The sequence below is a fragment of the Epinephelus lanceolatus genome, chromosome 5 (assembly GCF_041903045.1).
Source record: "Epinephelus lanceolatus isolate andai-2023 chromosome 5, ASM4190304v1, whole genome shotgun sequence".
Lineage (NCBI taxonomy): Eukaryota > Metazoa > Chordata > Actinopteri > Perciformes > Serranidae > Epinephelus > Epinephelus lanceolatus.
The window spans coordinates 35,246,791-35,269,434 of NC_135738.1; the positions used below are offsets into that span (position 1 = coordinate 35,246,791).

A 22,644-nucleotide genomic window follows, 5' to 3' on the forward strand; every position below is an offset into this window, starting at 1 on the left:
TCTTGCCAATATATTTCCGCCAACTCCCAGCATATTAAAACAACTAAATAAACAATGTGTGAACCTGGTCTGGGGAACCACCAGAGAAGTCATTAAACGTGACCTATTGTTTAAAAGCAGAGAGTATGGAGGCCTTGGCGCCGTTGATTTGAGCGTTAGATTGATGATTGCCTTTGTTAAAAATGTGTCAGCGGCCATCTCTAGAAAAGCACCCTGGGTCGGTCTTGTTAAAAATTGGGGAAAAAAACGGGGCAGTGCAAGACAACACCCTTATTATAAATTACTATATTCAGACTTTTTACATGAACATAGATGTGTACAAATAAACTGGGTAAGGGATACAAATAAACTAATTTTTAATAAAATAAATGATTTTAAATATGGTGGTGTAATTAAATATAAAAATATCTTGGAGAGAGATTATATGAAAGTAATCAAAATAATAAATGACAAAAGATACTCAGAGAGCATCAGGGACGTCCGCTGGCTCATTTCAGTCTCCAAGCTCCCTGTACGTGCTATTGTTTCATGGAGTTGTTATGTCACAACCACGAAATGTCCGATGATTTATTGTAATGAACAAGAGACACAACAACATCTGTTAATTGACTGTTATAGATCTCAGCAGGTGTGGAACATTTTACAAGGACTTGGTCTATCCTGTGACATCAATTACAACTCAGTAACTTATGGACTTATAACAGAAAACATCCCACAGAAACACAAAGAACTGTATCAACTGGTCATTATCATCACTACATACAAACTTTGGAAGACCAGATGTGCCATGTCCCTCCAACAGACTGTAATAGATGGAGACATGGTAATAAAACACATCCAGGCTGACCTCCGGAGGAGAAGGTCGTTAGATAAGAATCAAACTCTTCCGTGGAACATTTTGCAACTTTAATGCACTTTTTTACATGCACCTTGTTGCCTGTTTGCACTTTATTAATGTAAATTGTATTTCATTGTGAGTCAGGGGTGTTTGTCATGTCTGATTCTCTGTGTTTCGGTACATGATTTGATTGTTGCAGTGTAATTTATGTATGGAACTCAATAAAGTATTTTTTTTTTTAGAAAAAAAAAAAAGAAAAACCGGTGGCAAAGCCAGAGCCAAGGCAAAGACCCGCTCCTCCCGTGCTGGGCTCCAGTTCCCAGTCGGCCGTGTCCACAGGCTGCTGCGCAAAGGAAACTATGCGGAGCGTGTCGGTGCCGGCGCCCCCGTCTACCTGGCGGCTGTGCTGGAGTACCTGACCGCTGAGATCCTGGAGTTGGCTGGAAACGCTGCCCGCGACAACAAGAAGACCCGTATCATCCCCCGTCACCTGCAGCTGGATGTCCGCAACGACGAGGAGCTCAACAAGCTGCTGGGCGGAGTGACCATCGCTCAGGGCGGCGTGCTGCCCAACATCCAGGCTGTTCTGCTGCCCAAGAAGACCGAGAAGGCCGCCAAGTCCAAGTAAACCTGGACACTCGTTGACTGCTGGAAACTAGCCCCCAAAAAGGCTCTTTTAAGAGCCACGCAATCACCTGACAGAGCTGTGTTCTTATCTCTCTAATGCGTCAATCTGTGTAGCCTACTAGAACATGTACACGACTCCATTCCAAAAATGTCGTTACTTATTTACAAGAAATCATTGATAACTTTTCAGCCAGCTTTTATTGGCTGAGAAACCACTTATTACCTGAATGTAACCAGAAAGCCAATTAGATGAACACAGTGCTCAGGAGAACAAAGACTGCTGTTGACCCCATTCTGGGAGGGGAAATTCACCTTGTCAATAGATTTTAACAAGACGTTGCAAATGAAATTGCACCTTATTTAAAACCGTAATTATAAAAAAAACAAGCATATCTGATAACATGTTATCCTCTAGTTTCACACATTACAATGAACAGCTCCATTTTGAGGCCAACTCAAAAAAAAAAAGTTTATATTATCTCTTAAATAGAGTTTACAGTTGGGCTAAAGCAGTGTTTAATTTTAACAGGAATTCAAACCATGTTGATAATAAAAATAAATAAGATCAGTTTTAAAAAGTTGTTGAACTGTAATACATTTTTTTAAAAAAAAACTGAACTGGCTTTTTTGTTTTGTCTTATATTTCCATCAGAGTTATGGTGGGATGTAACTTTACAACTAATCTGTATTTTTATATGCTTATACTGTACAAGCAACTCTTTCTTTATCTTTTCTTTTTTAAAATGATATTTGATATTTGCCATTGTATAATTTAATGACTCATCACTGCTCAGTCTTTATGAGTAACTGGTTATATGTCATTAAATTACAAAATTAATGTAATTATCAGTTACACTTACTGGGGAAAAAATATGTAATTAAATTACAGTAAATTACAATTATCGATCAAAATGATGGTGATTAAAGAGGTTACATTCGGATATAATCATTATATGTAGAATAAAACATCAATTATGTTGCTTTGCATCTTTTTGCTGAATGTTAGGAAAGTTGAGTGCAATAACTTACATTGCTTTGATGAAATAATTAAAATTGTTACATCACTTATTATTTTTTCAGTCATTTTATTTTATTTTCCCATTTTATCATTTAACCTTGAATTTAATAAATTTACTTATTCATGGTATTCAGGTCAGGCTAATATTTTTTTACATGTCTGATATTAATTAAAATTCATGCTGAGTCGTTAGCAAAACGTGATTATTTGGCATAATTTTGCAAATTGAAATAAGCACTTTGAGAGTGCAGTAGAAGTTTCACTCAGAATAGATAGCACAATGCTATTACCTTTCCAAACTTTCGAGTTTTCTCCTCAAGACATTTCATTTTATTTTGATTTTTGGATGATTGCCTTTAAGAACAGAGTTACTTCACATTATACATAATTTTAACAAATGTGTAGGAACATTCAGTACATGAGTCATACTGACAGCCAGCAGTCAGCCACAGCTTAAAGCATATACTAATTAATGTAATTATCAGGGAGAACAAAAAATGATGCAAGGCATACATAAATATGTATAAAATAATGTATAAATAAATCACCGGTCACATACCCTGGGACATGTTATCCACAGCCATAACGAGAGTTGGTTCCAAAGTCAAAGTCAGTGGGGTTTTTGAATTGATTTTTGGTTAGATGCCTGAAGTGAGGTCTGTGCTAATGTAATCTTAAGAGATTTTCACTTGGCTTAAAATATGTTCGTCCATATGACCTACCCCACTTGTGAATTTTGAAGCTTTTACATATCCTAAAAAAGGAGGTTGCTAACATGTGACTAAATGAAACTACAGTGCCATTACTCTGAACACATCTCGCCTCGGTGTGGTGGTGATAAAGTCATGCGACTGCAGTGTCGCTCATGTCTTGCCTAATGTTGGCTTTTTGCTTCTGGCAGTTGCATCAACAAATCCATTAAATCCCACTGGATTCTTGACGAGTGAACCAGGACAGTGTTAACTTCCTGGTTGCCTTCAGAAAATGTCATCACTGCAGCACTCTGTTGTTTCTCTCTTTAAACCACAACAATGTTTGTAATAATGTGACAAACATTGTTGTGGTTAAATATAATATTGGTATGACTGAGGTAATTATTATTTGCACAGTTATTGCTTGTATATACTTAAAAACTGTGCTCGCTGTCCCAAATACAGCCCCAAACTGTAAAAATCTTAGTGTCATCTTTGATAATAAACTCAGCTTGATCAAGCATGTCAACAGACATGGCTGCAGGTCCGAGGGGGCTGTGCCTTTTGTGTCAGGAGCCTCTAAGATCCAGAATAATCTCCCCAAGTAGAGCAGACCAGTGAGCCTCTTGTCCTCTTTTTAATCCCTATCAGTTTATCAATTTATTTATGTCCTGTTTGATTATCGATGTTTCTCTTTTCTTTCTTTTTTTTTCTATTCCTGTAAGGAGCATGAATAAACCCAGCATACACAAAAGAAAGAGATGAGAGTACTGTACTCACCTGTCTTTATGTGGGCTGTGCTTTATATGGATCCTACAAGTATTCTAATTTCATTTGTCTACAACAGACAAACAGCATAAAGAAACATTCACACAGTAAGTAAATAAGTAAATGGCTATACAAACACATAAACATAATAATAATAAAGAAAAGGCATAACTGTAATATTAAGTGAACTTGATAGACATGTTGCTTGAAGTCATAAGTCATATTTCTGGATGTCTCATCAGCACTCTCGTGTGGTGGTTTCTTTGATGAGTGACGAGATTGTTTTGCTGTATTTTTGTTGTTAAAATATTACGTTTCAACCAAGTACTGTATGGTTATGACACTTTTCTAGCTTGTTAAAAAAAAAAGGACATGCAGTAAAAAAAAAAAAAACTCAAATTTTAGAGGTGCTTCAGCACCCCCCCAAATGGGCTAGAAACGCCTATGTAGAATAGTATTTCTTCCATCCAGCACAAATCCTAAGATGTTCTGCTTTTTATCAAACACACTGCTTTCCACTGCTCCAACATTAATTTGATTTCCAGTCACTACAAACAAGAGTCTCTATATTACTCTATATTGTTGCTGTTGCCTCAGGAGAGGAAACCGGTGGCTGTCGCTTGAATCACAAAGCCCAGCTGGTCGATGGATGTCTGCTTCCAGGCTACAGTCTGTTGCTCAGTTAGGACAAATCATGAGGGAACAAAGCCCCAGAGCTACTTCATTATATAATACAGCATGTACAATTGTTCCCTCTGTTATGCAACAGATAGAGTATCACAGCCCTGCTTGTATTGTACAATGTTTGACCACAAAACAGAAAGCTTTAATCTGTATCAGCTGGATCTGTTTCCATGGCCACTGGGTCCATCAGTCAGCCTTGTGCCTTTAGATCGCCCCACATCATCAGGATATTCAAATAATTATACATGTCAAATTCAGTATTTCTGTAAATTAAATAGAATCAGCAGATCTATGTATTTGGTCCAAAAGAACAAAACGTGTTGATCTACCTGACAGCTTAAAATAACACAAAAACCTTTACAGATGATTAAAAGGTGTCAGCCCTGCAATAGTTTGGTGACCTGTCCAGGGTGTACCCTGCCTCTCACCCAATGTCAGCTGGGATAGGCTCCAGCCCCCCAGCAACCCTCAAGAGGATAAGCGGTTAGAAAATGGATGGATAAAATGTGTCAAAATAAAATAAAAATAATCAGTGATTTCACATTTTATCAAGACTCAGGAGGAAAAGCACAGGTGTGCGTCATTCGGTTTTTAGTTTCACCTGGGCTTTTCCTGTCTTGACAATCTTAATCTCAAAAGTTTGTACTCTCAGGACACTTTGGCCTCAAAAACACTGTTTATCTGATTTGAACATTTAACAAATAATTAAATGAACACTTTTGCGACATCAGTTTAAATTTTAGGTGTTCTGGGACCATCACCTTCTCATATCAGGGTTTGTCTGCAATGTACAGTGAAATGACCGTAAACATTACATTTTGTATTTGAGAATAACTGTTAGACATTTTTAAACTTTTTTTTGTTCTTTAAAGAGAGACAGAAAAGCCTACATCTGCACTTTTAAATACTTTTATATCAGCTGAGGCCAAGTTATGATCCAGTCTATAAAACACATTGTTCTGATTTGTTCTGCTCTGTTTTGACCCACATTACAGGAATGACCTGCCAGTTAAACACTGGCCTAAATTCCTCAGTCTCCTCGATCGCTGTCTGACACAGAAAACCTCAAACGTCTGTCTCCACTGTGTACATCATTATAAACATCATAAATACTGTACTAATATGTTAACATCAAATTATTTTTTAAAAAGACAAGTTTTTTTAATCCTGCTAGTGGTGTTAATTATTGCAAATTCGATGTATATTCACATATAATTTTATAGAGTTTGACTTATGGTTGAAAAATCTGAAGTTGTGGTTTCACATCTGAACATACAGATCTCTTTACAAAATAACTGATGATAACATTTAGGGGCATCAGAATATAAAAACCACATATGTAGCTGCTGCTGTCTACTGTCTGGGTAATAATATTAACATGGCTCTACACTATTCAGGTGTTCCCCTTTAGGCCATGACAGAGCATGCACAATACCAGCACCCTGAGGCAGTGAAATGAAATTCAGCCATCAATAATTCCATTATTTACACCTGTGATTGTTCTACTGTGACATGTCAAAATGTCTTCTGTGAGCAAAGGCCTGGTGACAGCAGGTTTTAATCCTGTTTATAAAAGGCTGCAACATAGTATTTTCAATATTGATTAGTTCTAGAGAATTTTTCTATTAACCAATTGATTTAGTATATAACCTGTCAGAAAAAAATTGGAAAATGTTCATCACATCAGCCTAAACTGATACCTGGTTTGTCCCATCAATGATGTAACACCTAAAGATATTTCTTGATAAATGACGACTTCAGAATATACCAATTCCCTGTACAGTGTCACACTGATTATTCAAAGATTCATATTTAAGACATTTTCAGAAGTGTGCACCTAAACACATTTTCATGACCTCTTCACACTATTTCACAGTATTTAAGATCAGCAACCTTGAACTCATGATTTTGCACACCTTAAGATTATGGCAGGACTCACAGACACCACGGTTAATATCACACACAGAACAGAAACTTTTAAAAAATATCAAACAGGTTTATTTTGTCTTTAAATGTATATACAAAAAAGTTTTAACAAAGTTAAAGGTACACAACCATAACACCTTATTATGAAACATCTGCACAAATCATTGTGTGTCATCAGTCTTGTACTGATATGTCCAAATATTGTCCACTCTTTGTTCTATAGCGCTGTCCAGTACTGGCTGACAAACTCCTCTACTACAGTGCTGGACAGATAACACATGGTTCCACTGTGGAGGAAGATCTCCAGTGGATATCCCAGTGTCGCCCCTCTGAGTCTCCTCTACTTGAACTGATTATCAATGAGGGTGCCCTTCATCTTTGCCTTCTTGGCCTCCAGCTCAGCCAGCTCCTGTAGCCTCCTCTTGCTCATGCCCTTCCTCTCCAGCTGCTTCTCAATCACTTTGGCGTTTTGGGCGTACGAGTCCGCCACCTCCCTGGCCTCGATCTCCTCCTCCTCCTCGTCGATGGTGGACACTGTGACGGAGCTGAACTTGCCCATGTCTTTGGTCCGCTTGGTCATCATCACGCGGACTTTCTTGGGAGCCTCTGGCTGCTTCTGGCTGTACACGCTGGTGTTGCCGAAGCCCTGCCCGAACTTGACCACAGCTCCGTCCACGATGAAGGTGGCCGGGTTGTTCTTCGCCTGGTGCTGGTAGAAGAGCAGCAGGCCGCACTTGCCGCACTTTTTCCGGTACTGCCTTTCGATGCCCTCGGCCCTTTTGATGTACGCGTTTTCGTCCTGCTCCACGTTACAGAACTTGTGGGCATGTTTGGCCGCATCGATCACCCTGGCTCGGTCCCGGGGCCTCATGGGAAGCTTCTCCAGCTGGCAGTCCAATACCAAAACCATCTGACCGCACAGGCAGTAGTACACATGGAGAGGCTTTTCTCCGTCGTCGTACTCCTCTCTGTCCCTGGTGTCCGAGCACACGACACTTCTAGACACCACCTTCGGCATGTTTGGCCCCGAAATGTATTTTATTAGCAGTCAAGTCTATTTAAACGCTATTGTTGAGACGCCATAACGACGGAAACTCCTGTTAAACGTTTGTCCGGAACACAAAAACAACGCCACACTTCCTGTGTGCGTCACTGTTACTGTTCCTACCGGAAACCACAGTTTCTCTCTTTAGTTCCGCCGCGTGATAACAGGCCAAAATGAACACATCAGTTTGCGTGGAAATTGTTTGCGCCCAAAAAAATAATAAATAAAATCCCACGCATGCTACAGAGCCCCATTTGATGGTCCAAAATAAATCTCACGGGTCACAAAATGACTGAAAAGATAAGAAATTATAGGCCAAGACAAAAAAAATAAAGCAAAAAAATACGACTGGCCAGCTTACCTATAGTATGAGCAGGCAGTCCAAAAATGCAACCCATTACTGATTAATGGATAAACCATCATGTTTCGGCTCTAGTCAAAACACGTTGGTTTATCCATTTCAACTCCAATAAAAGGATTTTTAACCATAATCAGAGTGCCTCTTTTGCCTTTTTTTTCCAATCGTATCTTATCTTTATCTTTTTCAAATTGCCCTATCCATGAAGTGCATCTGTTTGTTTGGGGGTATTTTTGTTTGTTTTGCAATTAACTACACAGTGTCTTAACCGAGGGCAACACTCCCTATTTTTCTGTTACATAAGATATGCTCAAAATTTAAATTAAAAAAGTGCTTTGCTAAGACAGATAACCACGCACTGCCACCCCCAAAATAATCACAGAAATGTAATCATAAATATCAATTAATCAATCAAACTTTATTGCAGACCCCAACGTCCAAATAAACATACAATCACATACAGTACATAAAACAAAAATACAATAAAAAGGCGTTATATCACATTATATTAAAAAGTACTTGTGGATATTCAGTAAAAGGCATCTAATAAGAGCAGCAAAAAAATGCAATTTAAAAAGTGCTTATACACATTTTATAAAAGGCACAAATACCAGTGTTTCCACATATAGGATTGGTATCTAACAGAACTACACCTTGGGTTGGTCAACTGTATAATAAGATTATTCTGGGACCCCTGCAGTCTACATATAAACTTAAACATCAGTCTTTCCAGGGTGGCCTGGAAGGTGTTTATCCCTAAATCACAAAAAAGCTTGCTGGCACTACTACCCCTGGGCTGCTTGAGCAGGATTCTGAGACAGTCATTATATGCAACCTGGAGTTTACGCAAGCTTTCTTTCTTATACCTCACCCAAAGGGGGGCCGTGTACATAGGGGTGCAGTAAGCTCTAAACAAGTTCACCTTCACTTCACCAGAGCAGTAGTGAAATTTACTCACTAACATATTGGCTTGGACATATAGCATTCTTCTCTGTCTAAGCATGTCAGCGTCATCCTCCATCTTATCATTGATGATGTGGCCTAGATATTTTGCATTGGTACATACAGACAAGGTTTGACCAGACAAATAGAAACCCGGGAAATTAAGATGTTGATCCTTCTTGGTCCTACATATCATTATCATACTCTTTTTGGCATTATACTTGATGTCAAACTTGACTCCATAGTCTGAGCATATGTTGAGAAGCTGTTGGAACCCTGCACTACTGGGAGATATAATGGCCAAATCATCAGCGTACATAAAGTGGTTGATTAAGGTGTTACCCATTATGCACCCTGTTCTACAATCTCTCAACTGCCTTGACAGGTCATCCATGTACTGAATAGGCCTGGGGATAGAAGCCCACCCTGCTGTACCCCATTGCCAACTCTGAAGGGAGAGGATAAGATATTCCCCCATTTTACCTGCATAGTCTGCCTGTCGTACCAATATGCCAGGATACGTATGATGCTACCCGGGACCCCCCTATGCTTCAGCTTGGTGAAGCGCTTGAGATGGTTGACTCTGTCAAATGCCTTAGAGGCATCAATAAAGCCTACCAACATTGTTGAGCCCTGCCCTCTGTACTTTTCTACTGCTTCTTTTAATGCATAAATACACAAATCAGTACTGTGCTTGCTCTTAAAACCGAATTGGTTGTCTGTGGTGCAAATAAGATCCCCAACCCTGTCTATTATTACCCTTTATAGCACCTTAGACAGTATGCTGGCTAGGGCAATGGGTCGATAATTGTCCATACTCCCTACCTTACCAGCCTTGTCTTTAATGACAGGTACTAGAATAACTGTCAGTATAGCATCTGGCAGGATGCCATGCGTTACCAACCCTGTAAAACAGATGGAGAGCAACACAGCAACCCTAGGGCTGGCTAGCTTCAAGTGCTCTGCAGTAATATTATCCCTGCCACATGCTTTGTTATCAGCTAGTTGCCTTATGGCTTGGGAAATCTCATAGGGGCTGATGTGTACCACTTCCTCCTCTATGTTACCTGTACAGTAGGGCTCACTTCTGACACAGTTGAACAGAGCAGCATAGTGCTGCCTCCATAGTTCAGTTATATTTTCTCCACCAGATACACCCTCAATGTTACATGGCAATGCTGCTTTAACCCTATTTATATTTTTAACTTCTTTCCAGAAGCCAGTGACAATTTTCCAGCCATAGAGTCAGCTCTCAAGGCTTGCACATGCTTGCCAACAAAGCGCACTGCATATTTGTATCTAGTATTGGTTAGCCTTTTATGCTCTAGAACAGGCCCCTGTCTAGGTCTACCAGCAATAACCCAGGCCTTATGAGCCGCCTTAGCCTCTGCATGGGGGCCAGCTACATACCTGTTCCACCCAGGCTTGGTGTTTTTAGCTTATAGCAAATAAAATCGTCATTACCGTATTGGTTCTAGTAGCATGGTGTGCTGCAGATCTGCATGTGGTTTGTTCAAGTGATGTTGCTATACTCCAGCAGAAGCCTTTTGACTGATGTAGGTACAATCAATGTCAAATACTGTGCTCATTACTTTCAAATGTGTTTAAAAAGAAAGAACTAGAATGTAACACGAGGGTTAGATTGTCGATTTATGTTGCACTGTGTGTGTCACTTAGACAGTAATAGCTTTCATTGATGGCATAACCTATTTGTTGGTATACTGTCAACACTGGAGGATTTGGTCCTCCCACTCCACAGCTACAGTCTTGATATTTGAAAGTAAGGCCAAAGTTTTAACGGTCTTTAAAATTGTTTAATCTTTTGTAAAATGCTTACAAATTAAGTCTGAGAAGTAAGTCTGTTCTTTCCAGACAAGCCTTTGAAGTCCCAGTAAAACTGGCTGTAACAATGCCACTAGCTTTTTGAAATCTGGGTTGATGCATTCAACCCAAATTATTTTTAAAAAAAAAAAAAAAAAAAAAACACACACCCTTTGTTAGCAGCAACATGCTCCTATAGTTCACTCGAGTTTTAACATTCACCTTGAGAATCAATTCATTTGATTGTGAAAGACAGAACACTGCAGCCTTAAAGAACTTGAGCTTTGCATGTTGCCTCCCTTAAAGGGTGTCCTTGGACAGATGACTTTACACTGCAGCAACACAGCTGAACGCTACCTCAGCTTGTTTCATACTGAGGCTTGAAACCCTATAGCCTGCACTGTCCAACAACTTTAAACCAAGACAGCACATCCACATTTAAGGAATCAAGTTTATTTCAACACTGAAGACAAGTACAAAATACATTTACTGAAGACATTAGTCAAAGTATACACAGGCTCCATCACAAGGGCTGAAAAGGCCAATGTCACAGGCGCCTCACTGACAGCAGCTGGTGTCACACGTCTTCCCTTTGCACACGCAGCCAGAGGCACATTTGCTGCAGCCAGATGGGCAGCATGAGCAGCAGCCTGCAAGAAGAAACAAGTTAGTGACAGACCAGTGGTAAAGTCATCTAGTCTGGCAGGGGAAAACCCATGAGACAGCTACCACCTTAAAAATTCTAGGACATTATATAATCGACTGCAAGTCAGAACATACTTTAGGCAAAAATTAGTAAAACATGCTGGCCTCTTTGAATGTCCACCTGCCCCAGCTCATTAAGCTAATTAGAGCCAACTGAGCAGTTGCCTATTTCATGTAAAAGGAGATTTTACATACACACTAGGAAAAAGAAACAAGGGAGACAGTTTAAACATTTTATACATATGATTAAGAGTGCAGAGAAAGTTTTAACTCATGGGCCCAGTGCATTTAGAGGAAAAAGGCAGAAGCTGTAAGCTTTTAGGACATATCTTAATGGTCACTCTGAATTAGTATCTCCTGAGGTTCAGTATTCATCTGAAGAAAGACTGTTAGTCTCATTCCCAGGTCGTCAAAGACAACGACTTTGGTTTGGTGATTAAACCGAACCACCAAACAAAGTGTCATATTTAACGACCTTGGAGTGAGATTCAATTAACCATCTCTCTCCTGAATTACATGCTGCACCCCAAAATCCCTCACGTAGGCCAATATAGTGCTCTTCAAAACAAAATCATAGAGAGCTTTATAAAAAAAAAATAATATGGTTAACAGAGAAACGTCTTATAGGTCAAACAGATATGGATGTCATTTGACTTACTCTTCTTGCAGGTGGTGCAGGAGCAGTTAGTGCACGTGCAGGATCCTCCGCAGGTGCAGGTTCCACCTAGACAACAAAATCAAGCCAGATCAGTTCAACCTTGTCCGCTACTGCTAGCGACACATAGCCTTACAAAATACTAGGCTATAACCATGAGAAATAACACCAAACAGAAACGTTAACGAATAACTTACTCTTGGAGCAATCGCAAGGGTCCATTTTCTCAGTTGTTGTTGTTGTTGTTGTTGTTGTTGTTGTTGTTGTTGTTGTTGTTGTTGTTGTTGTTGTTGTTGTTGTTGTTGTTGTTGTTGTTGTTGTTGTTGTTGTTGTTGTTGTTGTTGTTGTTGTTGTTGTTGTTGTTGTTTCTTGTCTTCGGGTGAAGATGCTCTGTCTCTAGTCTGAGCCGAGTCAGTGTTTTGATTTCCAGAGCATGGGCGGCTCTTTTTATAGGGTCCTGAACACAACAGCACCGGGTGCAAAACTGCGCCTGTCACGCTGCACGCAGGCACGTAGTAGACGATTACAAAGAGGTTTGTGCACACGACTTCTCAACCACCCAGGAGCGAGAGCAAAGAGCAGAGGGAGTCCCAGGAGAGGACGAATTCACTGGCGTGTTGTCTGAACGTTATGTAAGACCCCCCCGAACCCCCTTTCCCCCTCTGGCGACACCAAACCCCGGAATAATTTACGTGTTTACGCGGAGAAAAACACTATTATACACGACAGTATTTAGAACACAGGTTACTACAGTTCATCAACAGACTGTTTCATTTCCAGGTAGTATGTGGGGACATTGAACGACACCTGTGTCTCCATTAGGATATTATAATTTCCTTTTTGCGTGTGTGTGGGGTCAGTAGTGAAATTGCGGAGCCCTGGAGTGTTATATGGGGTATCTGAGGGGAAACGCCTATTTAATATGTAAACACTAGAAGATCACTAGACTAAGTCATGTGCTCAGTTTGCGCACGGATCTAGTGAATGAAATAAATTCAAATTTATGTGGAGGAGTGTGTAGTTGAGATGCGTTCACGGGTGCAAAAAAGACTTCCGATGTAGCCCCCCGAGAAAAGGGGTTTGGTGTGGTGGGCAAAATATTTTAGGCCAATGTAATTAGGTATTTACTCACGAAAATAAAGCTCATAATCGGTATCAAAAATAGGTTATAATAATATTAAAGTCAGCCTGTATGCTGTCCACAAGTGGACAATCTTATTCTTATTCCTACTTGTGTTTATATTGTGTTGTACACGGTAGCATTATACAAATATTTTATATTTCTAACTTTACATACTAGGTTTATACACTGTGTTATAGCATAAGGCACATATTTTTTATATTTTTACACACTTCACATACTTAGCACATTATACATCATTTATATTATTTAAATATTTTACATTATAGTGTTAACACTGTAGCACATTGCATGTATTTTATTTTTGTAATTTTATATACTTCGTACTTATACCTATATTTCTACAGCATTTCTGATCCTGATTCTGAAAGCCATGTCTAAACTAGAAGATACACAAGTCGTAGGCTAGTTGTTTAAGTGTAATTAATCAGAGGGGATTGTGGGGTTATCTGGCTCGCTGTTTGCATGTTACCTGTTGTTTAGTTTTATTTTTAAACGAGATTATACAAGGTAATTTTAACATTACAAATTTCTAATACCAGTCTAGTCAGTGTTTTAATATAACTACTAAATTACAATAATTACCCTACTTTGTTTAACCTGTTTTCTTTTATTTCTATTATTTTCCTTTTACAATTTACTAATATGAAATCGTTTAAATCAATCATGTGATCCGTAATTTTATTTTGTCTTGTGAGAGACTTATTCTGGCTTCATATGAGTAGAGGAAATGTCCGCTAGCTGCTAAGCTACTTTGCCATAGGCATTTTACATTTTTGTGCTAATAACATTACCATTTTGTTATGTAGGGAAAATGTGCCCAAGTCTTTGAAAATGTCACCATAAAGACATGTTTAATGTGTGTTTTGAAACAGCAATTCACAGAAACCTGACGTAGACTAGTGGTTTGGAGGTGTAATAGCAGAGTCAGACCAGGTACAAGCATGAGTGCTGAAAATGATGTGCATAGACCCTACACAGAGGGATGATGGTGGGAGCTGGTGGCTGCATCACAGCTCGATGTCGGCTGAAACAACAAATGAAAAGCAGTCACTCAGTGATGCCATGAAACAGGACCTTGGACAGCAACTGAGCTGCTGTTTTGGTGCTGAGTGCTTTGAGTGCTCTGTAGTTTCTTGGTTTTCTCCGTGCTCCTTTATATACACTTCTGTTTACCAGATGTTTTGTTTCTGTGACTCAGACTGTTTTCACGAATCCTCAGCTTGTTTCCAATTATTCATGACAGACGCATGGAAATGTAAGCCATAGGTTGTTAGAGATAACGTCTTATAATCGACCCGTTCTGTAGATGAAGCATGTGTTGTGAGTAGAGGCGTGAGCTCTTGAGTGAGGAGTGAGGTGGCTCTTAAAAGAGCCGTTGTGCTTTGTGGAGCAGCAGCAGAGTTTAAGCTCTCTCTCCGCGGATGCGACGGGCCAGCTGGATGTCTTTGGGCATGATGGTGACTCTCTTGGCGTGGATGGCGCACAGGTTGGTGTCCTCAAACAGGCCCACCAGGTAAGCCTCACTGGCCTCCTGCAGAGCCATGACAGCGGAGCTCTGGAAGCGCAGGTCGGTCTTGAAGTCCTGAGCGATTTCTCGGACCAGGCGCTGGAAGGGCAGCTTGCGGATGAGCAGCTCCGTGGATTTCTGGTAGCGACGGATCTCTCTGAGAGCCACGGTACCGGGCCTGTAACGGTGAGGCTTCTTCACGCCGCCGGTGGCCGGGGCGCTCTTACGGGCAGCCTTGGTGGCCAGCTGCTTCCTCGGGGCTTTGCCTCCGGTGGATTTACGAGCGGTCTGCTTGGTTCTTGCCATGACTTCTCCTTTCGCTGATCAAGATAATAACGCAATGTTACGGGGAGACACGCTGCTTTTCAACTCTGAGACTGGCTGTAAAATTGTGACGCTGCTTCAGACCTCCGGCTCCTGATTGGTGAGGGACTCCTACGGAGCTCAGCACCGCCTGAAGGAGCGACCCACCGCCCGAGACTCCGCTGCTTATTGGCTGGAAATCCTTTCAAAAGGTCCGCCAAAATTCAGGCTGGGCCGCCCTCTGCTGCTCTGATGAAGCCTCTTTTCTGGTTGGTCTGGCAGGAACCGTCCCGCGCTCCGTGGATATATAGAGGAGGGTTTCAGCTGCTGAGAGAACACTTCTCTTTGTCCCGACTTTAGAGAGCATCTGAAAAATGAGTGGCCGCGGAAAAACCGGTGGAAAAGCCAGAGCCAAGGCAAAGACCCGCTCCTCCCGTGCTGGGCTCCAGTTCCCAGTCGGCCGTGTCCACAGGCTGCTGCGCAAAGGAAACTATGCGGAGCGTGTCGGTGCCGGCGCCCCCGTCTACCTGGCGGCTGTGCTGGAGTACCTGACCGCTGAGATCCTGGAGTTGGCTGGAAACGCTGCCCGCGACAACAAGAAGACCCGTATCATCCCCCGTCACCTGCAGCTGGCTGTCCGCAACGACGAGGAGCTCAACAAGCTGTTGGGCGGAGTGACCATCGCTCAGGGCGGCGTGCTGCCCAACATCCAGGCTGTTCTGTTGCCCAAGAAGACCGAGAAGGCCGCCAAGTCCAAGTAAACCTGGACACTCGTTGACTGCTGGAAACTAGCCCCCAAAAAGGCTCTTTTAAGAGCCACGCAATCACCTGACAGAGCTGTGTTCTTATCTCTCTAATGCGTCAATCTGTGTAGCCTACTAGAACATGTACACGACTCCATTCCAAAAATGTCGTTACTTATTTACAAGAAATCATTGATAACTTTTCAGCCAGCTTTTATTGGCTGAGAAACCACTTATTACCTGAATGTAACCAGAAAGCCAATTAGATGAACACAGTGCTCAGGAGAACAAAGACTGCTGTTGACCCCATTCTGGGAGGGGAAATTCACCTTGTCAATAGATTTTAACAAGACGTTGCAAATGAAATTGCACCTTATTTAAAACCGTAATTATAAAAAAAACAAGCATATCTGATAACATGTTATCCTCTAGTTTCACACATTACAATGAACAGCTCCATTTTGAGGCCAACTCAAAAAAAAAAAGTTTATATTATCTCTTAAATAGAGTTTACAGTTGGGCTAAAGCAGTGTTTAATTTTAACAGGAATTCAAACCATGTTGATAATAAAAATAAATAAGATCAGTTTTAAAAAGTTGTTGAACTGTAATACATTTTTAAAAAAAAAAAAAACTGAACTGGCTTTTTTGTTTTGTCTTATATTTCCATCAGAGTTATGGTGGGATGTAACTTTACAACTAATCTGTATTTTTATATGCTTATACTGTACAAGCAACTCTTTCTTTATCTGCTCCCTTGAGTGAAACTGAAGAACCTTTTCAACTTGTTAAAAAAAAAAGAAAATCACGTTTTGTGAAAAAAAAAAATAGTAAACGGCATGACAACAAACCCACACCTTAGACTTTTATGTTATGTGCTTTCTTAATGTCGCTACCTTGAATGTACGTGGCATAAAATCCAATGTTTTCAGACAGCAAAAAATTGAATATTTGTTGAATACCAACTTTGACATATTATGTACTCAGGAATTGCGTTTGACAACCGATGAAGATGTTAAGAATGTGTGTGATATGTGGTCTAAAGGTAAAAGTGTTATTTCAATTGGTGAAAGTAGTGCAGATGGGGTAGGAATTTTCTTTAACACTCAAGAAGTTAATATCATTAGAAGAAGGGACATAATTCCAGGTAGGTTTCTCATGATAGATTGTTTTTATAGAAAAGATAAATATCGAATTATTAATGTATACACTTCACCCGAAAGAACTAAAAAAAAAACAACTTTTTAAAAGACTTAGAGAACTCCTCTCAATAGGATATAATACCATTTTATGTGGGGATTTTAATACAGTTACATCAGAAAATGACAGGCATAGTGCTGTACCTTTTACCTTGACATCTGAAGGTAAAGTATTAAAAGAAATATGTGAGGAGTTTAAATTAATTGATGTGTATAGATCTTTGAATCCTTCTGGGTTTGACTTCACTAGATTTGATGCAAAAACCAAAACACGTATTGATAGAATTTACGTATCATCTAATTTTAAAGTAAATAATTATTCAACTGTTCTGAACAATTTTTCTGATCATCTTCTAGTCAAAGCATCAGTGTCTTCCGAAACCTCTGTTCAAAGAGGCTTCTGGAAATTGAATACACAGTGTTTAAAATATAACGATATAGTAATTGATTTAAAATGCTGACCCTTTGATATCTGGTAAACTTATAAACAACAGTTGCAATGTTAAAGCAATGGCATATGCCGATGATGTTACCGTCATCATAAAGAATCAGTTAGAGATGGACATTTTAATTAATCATTTGTTTCTTTATGAACTGGCGTCTGGTGCTAAATTAAATCATGAAAAGACTGAAGGAGTTTGGATAGGAACAGAGAGTAAAAAACCTCACTTAAATATTCAAATAAAAGAAGAAATTAAAATTCTTGGTTTGACCCTCTGTAATAATGATTGTGGTCAACGAAATTGGAATGAAAAACTGAATATTGTTAAAGAAGAAATCAATAAATGGAGAAATAAAGATACTAATTATAAATCTAGAATAAATATAATGAAAACATACATTCTATCCAAACTCCTCTTTCTTGCCAATATATTTCCGCCAACTCCCAGCATATTAAAACAACTAAATAAACAATGTGTGAACCTGGTCTGGGGAACCACCAGAGAAGTCATTAAACGTGACCTATTGTTTAAAAGCAGAGAGTATGGAGGCCTTGGCGCCGTTGATTTGAGCGTTAGATTGATGATTGCCTTTGTTAAAAATGTGTCAGCGGCCATCTCTAGAAAAGCACCCTGGGTCGGTCTTGTTAAAAATTGGGGAAAAAAACGGGGCAGTGCAAGACAACACCCTTATTATAAATTACTATATTCAGACTTTTTACATGAACATAGATGTGTACAAATAAACTGGGTAAGGGATACAAATAAACTAATTTTTAATAAAATAAATGATTTTAAATATGGTGGTGTAATTAAATATAAAAATATCTTGGAGAGAGATTATATGAAAGTAATCAAAATAATAAATGACAAAAGATACTCAGAGAGCATCAGGGACGTCCGCTGGCTCATTTCAGTCTCCAAGCTCCCTGTACGTGCTATTGTTTCATGGAGTTGTTATGTCACAACCACGAAATGTCCGATGATTTATTGTAATGAACAAGAGACACAACAACATCTGTTAATTGACTGTTATAGATCTCAGCAGGTGTGGAACATTTTACAAGGACTTGGTCTATCCTGTGACATCAATTACAACTCAGTAACTTATGGACTTATAACAGAAAACATCCCACAGAAACACAAAGAACTGTATCAACTGGTCATTATCATCACTACATACAAACTTTGGAAGACCAGATGTGCCATGTCCCTCCAACAGACTGTAATAGATGGAGACATGGTAATAAAACACATCCAGGCTGACCTCCGGAGGAGAAGGTCGTTAGATAAGAATCAAACTCTTCCGTGGAACATTTTGCAACTTTAATGCACTTTTTTACATGCACCTTGTTGCCTGTTTGCACTTTATTAATGTAAATTGTATTTCATTGTGAGTCAGGGGTGTTTGTCATGTCTGATTCTCTGTGTTTCGGTACATGATTTGATTGTTGCAGTGTAATTTATGTATGGAACTCAATAAAGTATTTTTTTTTTTAGAAAAAAAAAAAAGAAAAACCGGTGGCAAAGCCAGAGCCAAGGCAAAGACCCGCTCCTCCCGTGCTGGGCTCCAGTTCCCAGTCGGCCGTGTCCACAGGCTGCTGCGCAAAGGAAACTATGCGGAGCGTGTCGGTGCCGGCGCCCCCGTCTACCTGGCGGCTGTGCTGGAGTACCTGACCGCTGAGATCCTGGAGTTGGCTGGAAACGCTGCCCGCGACAACAAGAAGACCCGTATCATCCCCCGTCACCTGCAGCTGGATGTCCGCAACGACGAGGAGCTCAACAAGCTGCTGGGCGGAGTGACCATCGCTCAGGGCGGCGTGCTGCCCAACATCCAGGCTGTTCTGCTGCCCAAGAAGACCGAGAAGGCCGCCAAGTCCAAGTAAACCTGGACACTCGTTGACTGCTGGAAACTAGCCCCCAAAAAGGCTCTTTTAAGAGCCACGCAATCACCTGACAGAGCTGTGTTCTTATCTCTCTAATGCGTCAATCTGTGTAGCCTACTAGAACATGTACACGACTCCATTCCAAAAATGTCGTTACTTATTTACAAGAAATCATTGATAACTTTTCAGCCAGCTTTTATTGGCTGAGAAACCACTTATTACCTGAATGTAACCAGAAAGCCAATTAGATGAACACAGTGCTCAGGAGAACAAAGACTGCTGTTGACCCCATTCTGGGAGGGGAAATTCACCTTGTCAATAGATTTTAACAAGACGTTGCAAATGAAATTGCACCTTATTTAAAACCGTAATTATAAAAAAAACAAGCATATCTGATAACATGTTATCCTCTAGTTTCACACATTACAATGAACAGCTCCATTTTGAGGCCAACTCAAAAAAAAAAAGTTTATATTATCTCTTAAATAGAGTTTACAGTTGGGCTAAAGCAGTGTTTAATTTTAACAGGAATTCAAACCATGTTGATAATAAAAATAAATAAGATCAGTTTTAAAAAGTTGTTGAACTGTAATACATTTTTTTAAAAAAAAACTGAACTGGCTTTTTTGTTTTGTCTTATATTTCCATCAGAGTTATGGTGGGATGTAACTTTACAACTAATCTGTATTTTTATATGCTTATACTGTACAAGCAACTCTTTCTTTATCTTTTCTTTTTTAAAATGATATTTGATATTTGCCATTGTATAATTTAATGACTCATCACTGCTCAGTCTTTATGAGTAACTGGTTATATGTCATTAAATTACAAAATTAATGTAATTATCAGTTACACTTACTGGGGAAAAAATATGTAATTAAATTACAGTAAATTACAATTATCGATCAAAATGATGGTGATTAAAGAGGTTACATTCGGATATAATCATTATATGTAGAATAAAACATCAATTATGTTGCTTTGCATCTTTTTGCTGAATGTTAGGAAAGTTGAGTGCAATAACTTACATTGCTTTGATGAAATAATTAAAATTGTTACATCACTTATTATTTTTTCAGTCATTTTATTTTATTTTCCCATTTTATCATTTAACCTTGAATTTAATAAATTTACTTATTCATGGTATTCAGGTCAGGCTAATATTTTTTTACATGTCTGATATTAATTAAAATTCATGCTGAGTCGTTAGCAAAACGTGATTATTTGGCATAATTTTGCAAATTGAAATAAGCACTTTGAGAGTGCAGTAGAAGTTTCACTCAGAATAGATAGCACAATGCTATTACCTTTCCAAACTTTCGAGTTTTCTCCTCAAGACATTTCATTTTATTTTGATTTTTGGATGATTGCCTTTAAGAACAGAGTTACTTCACATTATACATAATTTTAACAAATGTGTAGGAACATTCAGTACATGAGTCATACTGACAGCCAGCAGTCAGCCACAGCTTAAAGCATATACTAATTAATGTAATTATCAGGGAGAACAAAAAATGATGCAAGGCATACATAAATATGTATAAAATAATGTATAAATAAATCACCGGTCACATACCCTGGGACATGTTATCCACAGCCATAACGAGAGTTGGTTCCAAAGTCAAAGTCAGTGGGGTTTTTGAATTGATTTTTGGTTAGATGCCTGAAGTGAGGTCTGTGCTAATGTAATCTTAAGAGATTTTCACTTGGCTTAAAATATGTTCGTCCATATGACCTACCCCACTTGTGAATTTTGAAGCTTTTACATATCCTAAAAAAGGAGGTTGCTAACATGTGACTAAATGAAACTACAGTGCCATTACTCTGAACACATCTCGCCTCGGTGTGGTGGTGATAAAGTCATGCGACTGCAGTGTCGCTCATGTCTTGCCTAATGTTGGCTTTTTGCTTCTGGCAGTTGCATCAACAAATCCATTAAATCCCACTGGATTCTTGACGAGTGAACCAGGACAGTGTTAACTTCCTGGTTGCCTTCAGAAAATGTCATCACTGCAGCACTCTGTTGTTTCTCTCTTTAAACCACAACAATGTTTGTAATAATGTGACAAACATTGTTGTGGTTAAATATAATATTGGTATGACTGAGGTAATTATTATTTGCACAGTTATTGCTTGTATATACTTAAAAACTGTGCTCGCTGTCCCAAATACAGCCCCAAACTGTAAAAATCTTAGTGTCATCTTTGATAATAAACTCAGCTTGATCAAGCATGTCAACAGACATGGCTGCAGGTCCGAGGGGGCTGTGCCTTTTGTGTCAGGAGCCTCTAAGATCCAGAATAATCTCCCCAAGTAGAGCAGACCAGTGAGCCTCTTGTCCTCTTTTTAATCCCTATCAGTTTATCAATTTATTTATGTCCTGTTTGATTATCGATGTTTCTCTTTTCTTTCTTTTTTTTTCTATTCCTGTAAGGAGCATGAATAAACCCAGCATACACAAAAGAAAGAGATGAGAGTACTGTACTCACCTGTCTTTATGTGGGCTGTGCTTTATATGGATCCTACAAGTATTCTAATTTCATTTGTCTACAACAGACAAACAGCATAAAGAAACATTCACACAGTAAGTAAATAAGTAAATGGCTATACAAACACATAAACATAATAATAATAAAGAAAAGGCATAACTGTAATATTAAGTGAACTTGATAGACATGTTGCTTGAAGTCATAAGTCATATTTCTGGATGTCTCATCAGCACTCTCGTGTGGTGGTTTCTTTGATGAGTGACGAGATTGTTTTGCTGTATTTTTGTTGTTAAAATATTACGTTTCAACCAAGTACTGTATGGTTATGACACTTTTCTAGCTTGTTAAAAAAAAAAGGACATGCAGTAAAAAAAAAAAAAACTCAAATTTTAGAGGTGCTTCAGCACCCCCCCAAATGGGCTAGAAACGCCTATGTAGAATAGTATTTCTTCCATCCAGCACAAATCCTAAGATGTTCTGCTTTTTATCAAACACACTGCTTTCCACTGCTCCAACATTAATTTGATTTCCAGTCACTACAAACAAGAGTCTCTATATTACTCTATATTGTTGCTGTTGCCTCAGGAGAGGAAACCGGTGGCTGTCGCTTGAATCACAAAGCCCAGCTGGTCGATGGATGTCTGCTTCCAGGCTACAGTCTGTTGCTCAGTTAGGACAAATCATGAGGGAACAAAGCCCCAGAGCTACTTCATTATATAATACAGCATGTACAATTGTTCCCTCTGTTATGCAACAGATAGAGTATCACAGCCCTGCTTGTATTGTACAATGTTTGACCACAAAACAGAAAGCTTTAATCTGTATCAGCTGGATCTGTTTCCATGGCCACTGGGT

The 22,644-nt window shown here is 39.3% G+C and overlaps 6 protein-coding genes across 12 annotated transcripts; 3 read left to right on the forward strand and 3 right to left on the reverse strand.

Moving 5' to 3' along the window:
- Window positions 1–312: 312 nt before the first annotated feature.
- On the forward strand, window positions 313–1,968 carry LOC144463578 (histone H2A-like). The gene is made up of 2 exons (XM_078168320.1): window positions 313–331; window positions 1,081–1,968. Exons 1-2 carry the CDS (start codon window positions 313–315, stop codon window positions 1,464–1,466), a joined length of 405 nt encoding a protein of 134 aa, XP_078024446.1. The 3' UTR covers window positions 1,467–1,968.
- Window positions 1,969–6,602: 4,634 nt separating this feature from the next.
- LOC117250911 (STING ER exit protein) lies at window positions 6,603–7,709 on the reverse strand. The gene has a single exon (XM_033616876.2). It carries the CDS (start codon window positions 7,569–7,571, stop codon window positions 6,894–6,896), a length of 678 nt encoding a protein of 225 aa, XP_033472767.2. The 5' UTR covers window positions 7,572–7,709; the 3' UTR covers window positions 6,603–6,893.
- Window positions 7,710–11,152: 3,443 nt separating this feature from the next.
- LOC144463505 (metallothionein B) lies at window positions 11,153–12,529 on the reverse strand. Of its 7 annotated transcripts, none has more exons than XM_078168149.1 (4): window positions 12,429–12,529; window positions 12,277–12,308; window positions 12,083–12,148; window positions 11,153–11,369 (listed from the first exon to the last, which is right to left on the reverse strand). In XM_078168149.1, exons 2-4 carry the CDS (start codon window positions 12,299–12,301, stop codon window positions 11,278–11,280), a joined length of 183 nt encoding a protein of 60 aa, XP_078024275.1. In that variant the 5' UTR covers window positions 12,302–12,308; window positions 12,429–12,529; the 3' UTR covers window positions 11,153–11,277. The 7 variants fall into 7 exon arrangements, with proteins under 7 accessions (XP_078024275.1, XP_078024274.1, XP_078024277.1 ...); XM_078168148.1 differs by having other exon boundaries at window positions 12,277–12,307; window positions 12,407–12,524; XM_078168151.1 differs by having other exon boundaries at window positions 12,426–12,505.
- Window positions 12,530–14,567: 2,038 nt separating this feature from the next.
- On the reverse strand, window positions 14,568–15,318 carry LOC144463503 (histone H3). Its single transcript, XM_078168145.1, has one exon. It carries the CDS (start codon window positions 15,034–15,036, stop codon window positions 14,626–14,628), a length of 411 nt encoding a protein of 136 aa, XP_078024271.1. The 5' UTR covers window positions 15,037–15,318; the 3' UTR covers window positions 14,568–14,625.
- Window positions 15,319–15,358: 40 nt separating this feature from the next.
- On the forward strand, window positions 15,359–17,215 carry LOC144463504 (histone H2A-like). The gene has a single exon (XM_078168146.1). It carries the CDS (start codon window positions 15,408–15,410, stop codon window positions 15,792–15,794), a length of 387 nt encoding a protein of 128 aa, XP_078024272.1. The 5' UTR covers window positions 15,359–15,407; the 3' UTR covers window positions 15,795–17,215.
- A 931-nt stretch (window positions 17,216–18,146) lies between these two features.
- Window positions 18,147–19,434, forward strand: LOC144463579 (histone H2A-like). Its single transcript, XM_078168321.1, has 2 exons — window positions 18,147–18,165; window positions 18,915–19,434. The coding sequence occupies exons 1-2, from the start codon at window positions 18,147–18,149 to the stop codon at window positions 19,298–19,300; spliced, it is 405 nt and encodes a 134-aa protein (XP_078024447.1). The 3' UTR covers window positions 19,301–19,434.
- The last annotated feature ends 3,210 nt before the right edge of the window (window positions 19,435–22,644 follow it).

Coding starts and splice junctions, on each gene's coding strand:
- LOC117250911 (XM_033616876.2), bottom strand. CDS start 7,571: ATGCCGAAGGTGGTGTCTAGAAGTGTCGTGTGCTCGGACACCAGGGAC.
- LOC144463505 (XM_078168149.1), bottom strand. CDS start 12,301: ATGGACCCTTGCGATTGCTCCAAGA. Junction 12,149..12,276: donor CCCTTGCGATTGCTCCAAGA/GTAAGTTATTCG, acceptor TTTGTTGTCTAG/GTGGAACCTGCACCTGCGGA. Junction 11,370..12,082: donor CTGCACCACCTGCAAGAAGA/GTAAGTCAAATG, acceptor TTCTTCTTGCAG/GCTGCTGCTCATGCTGCCCA.
- LOC144463503 (XM_078168145.1), bottom strand. CDS start 15,036: ATGGCAAGAACCAAGCAGACCGCTCGTAAATCCACCGGAGGCAAAGCC.
- LOC144463504 (XM_078168146.1), top strand. CDS start 15,408: ATGAGTGGCCGCGGAAAAACCGGTGGAAAAGCCAGAGCCAAGGCAAAG.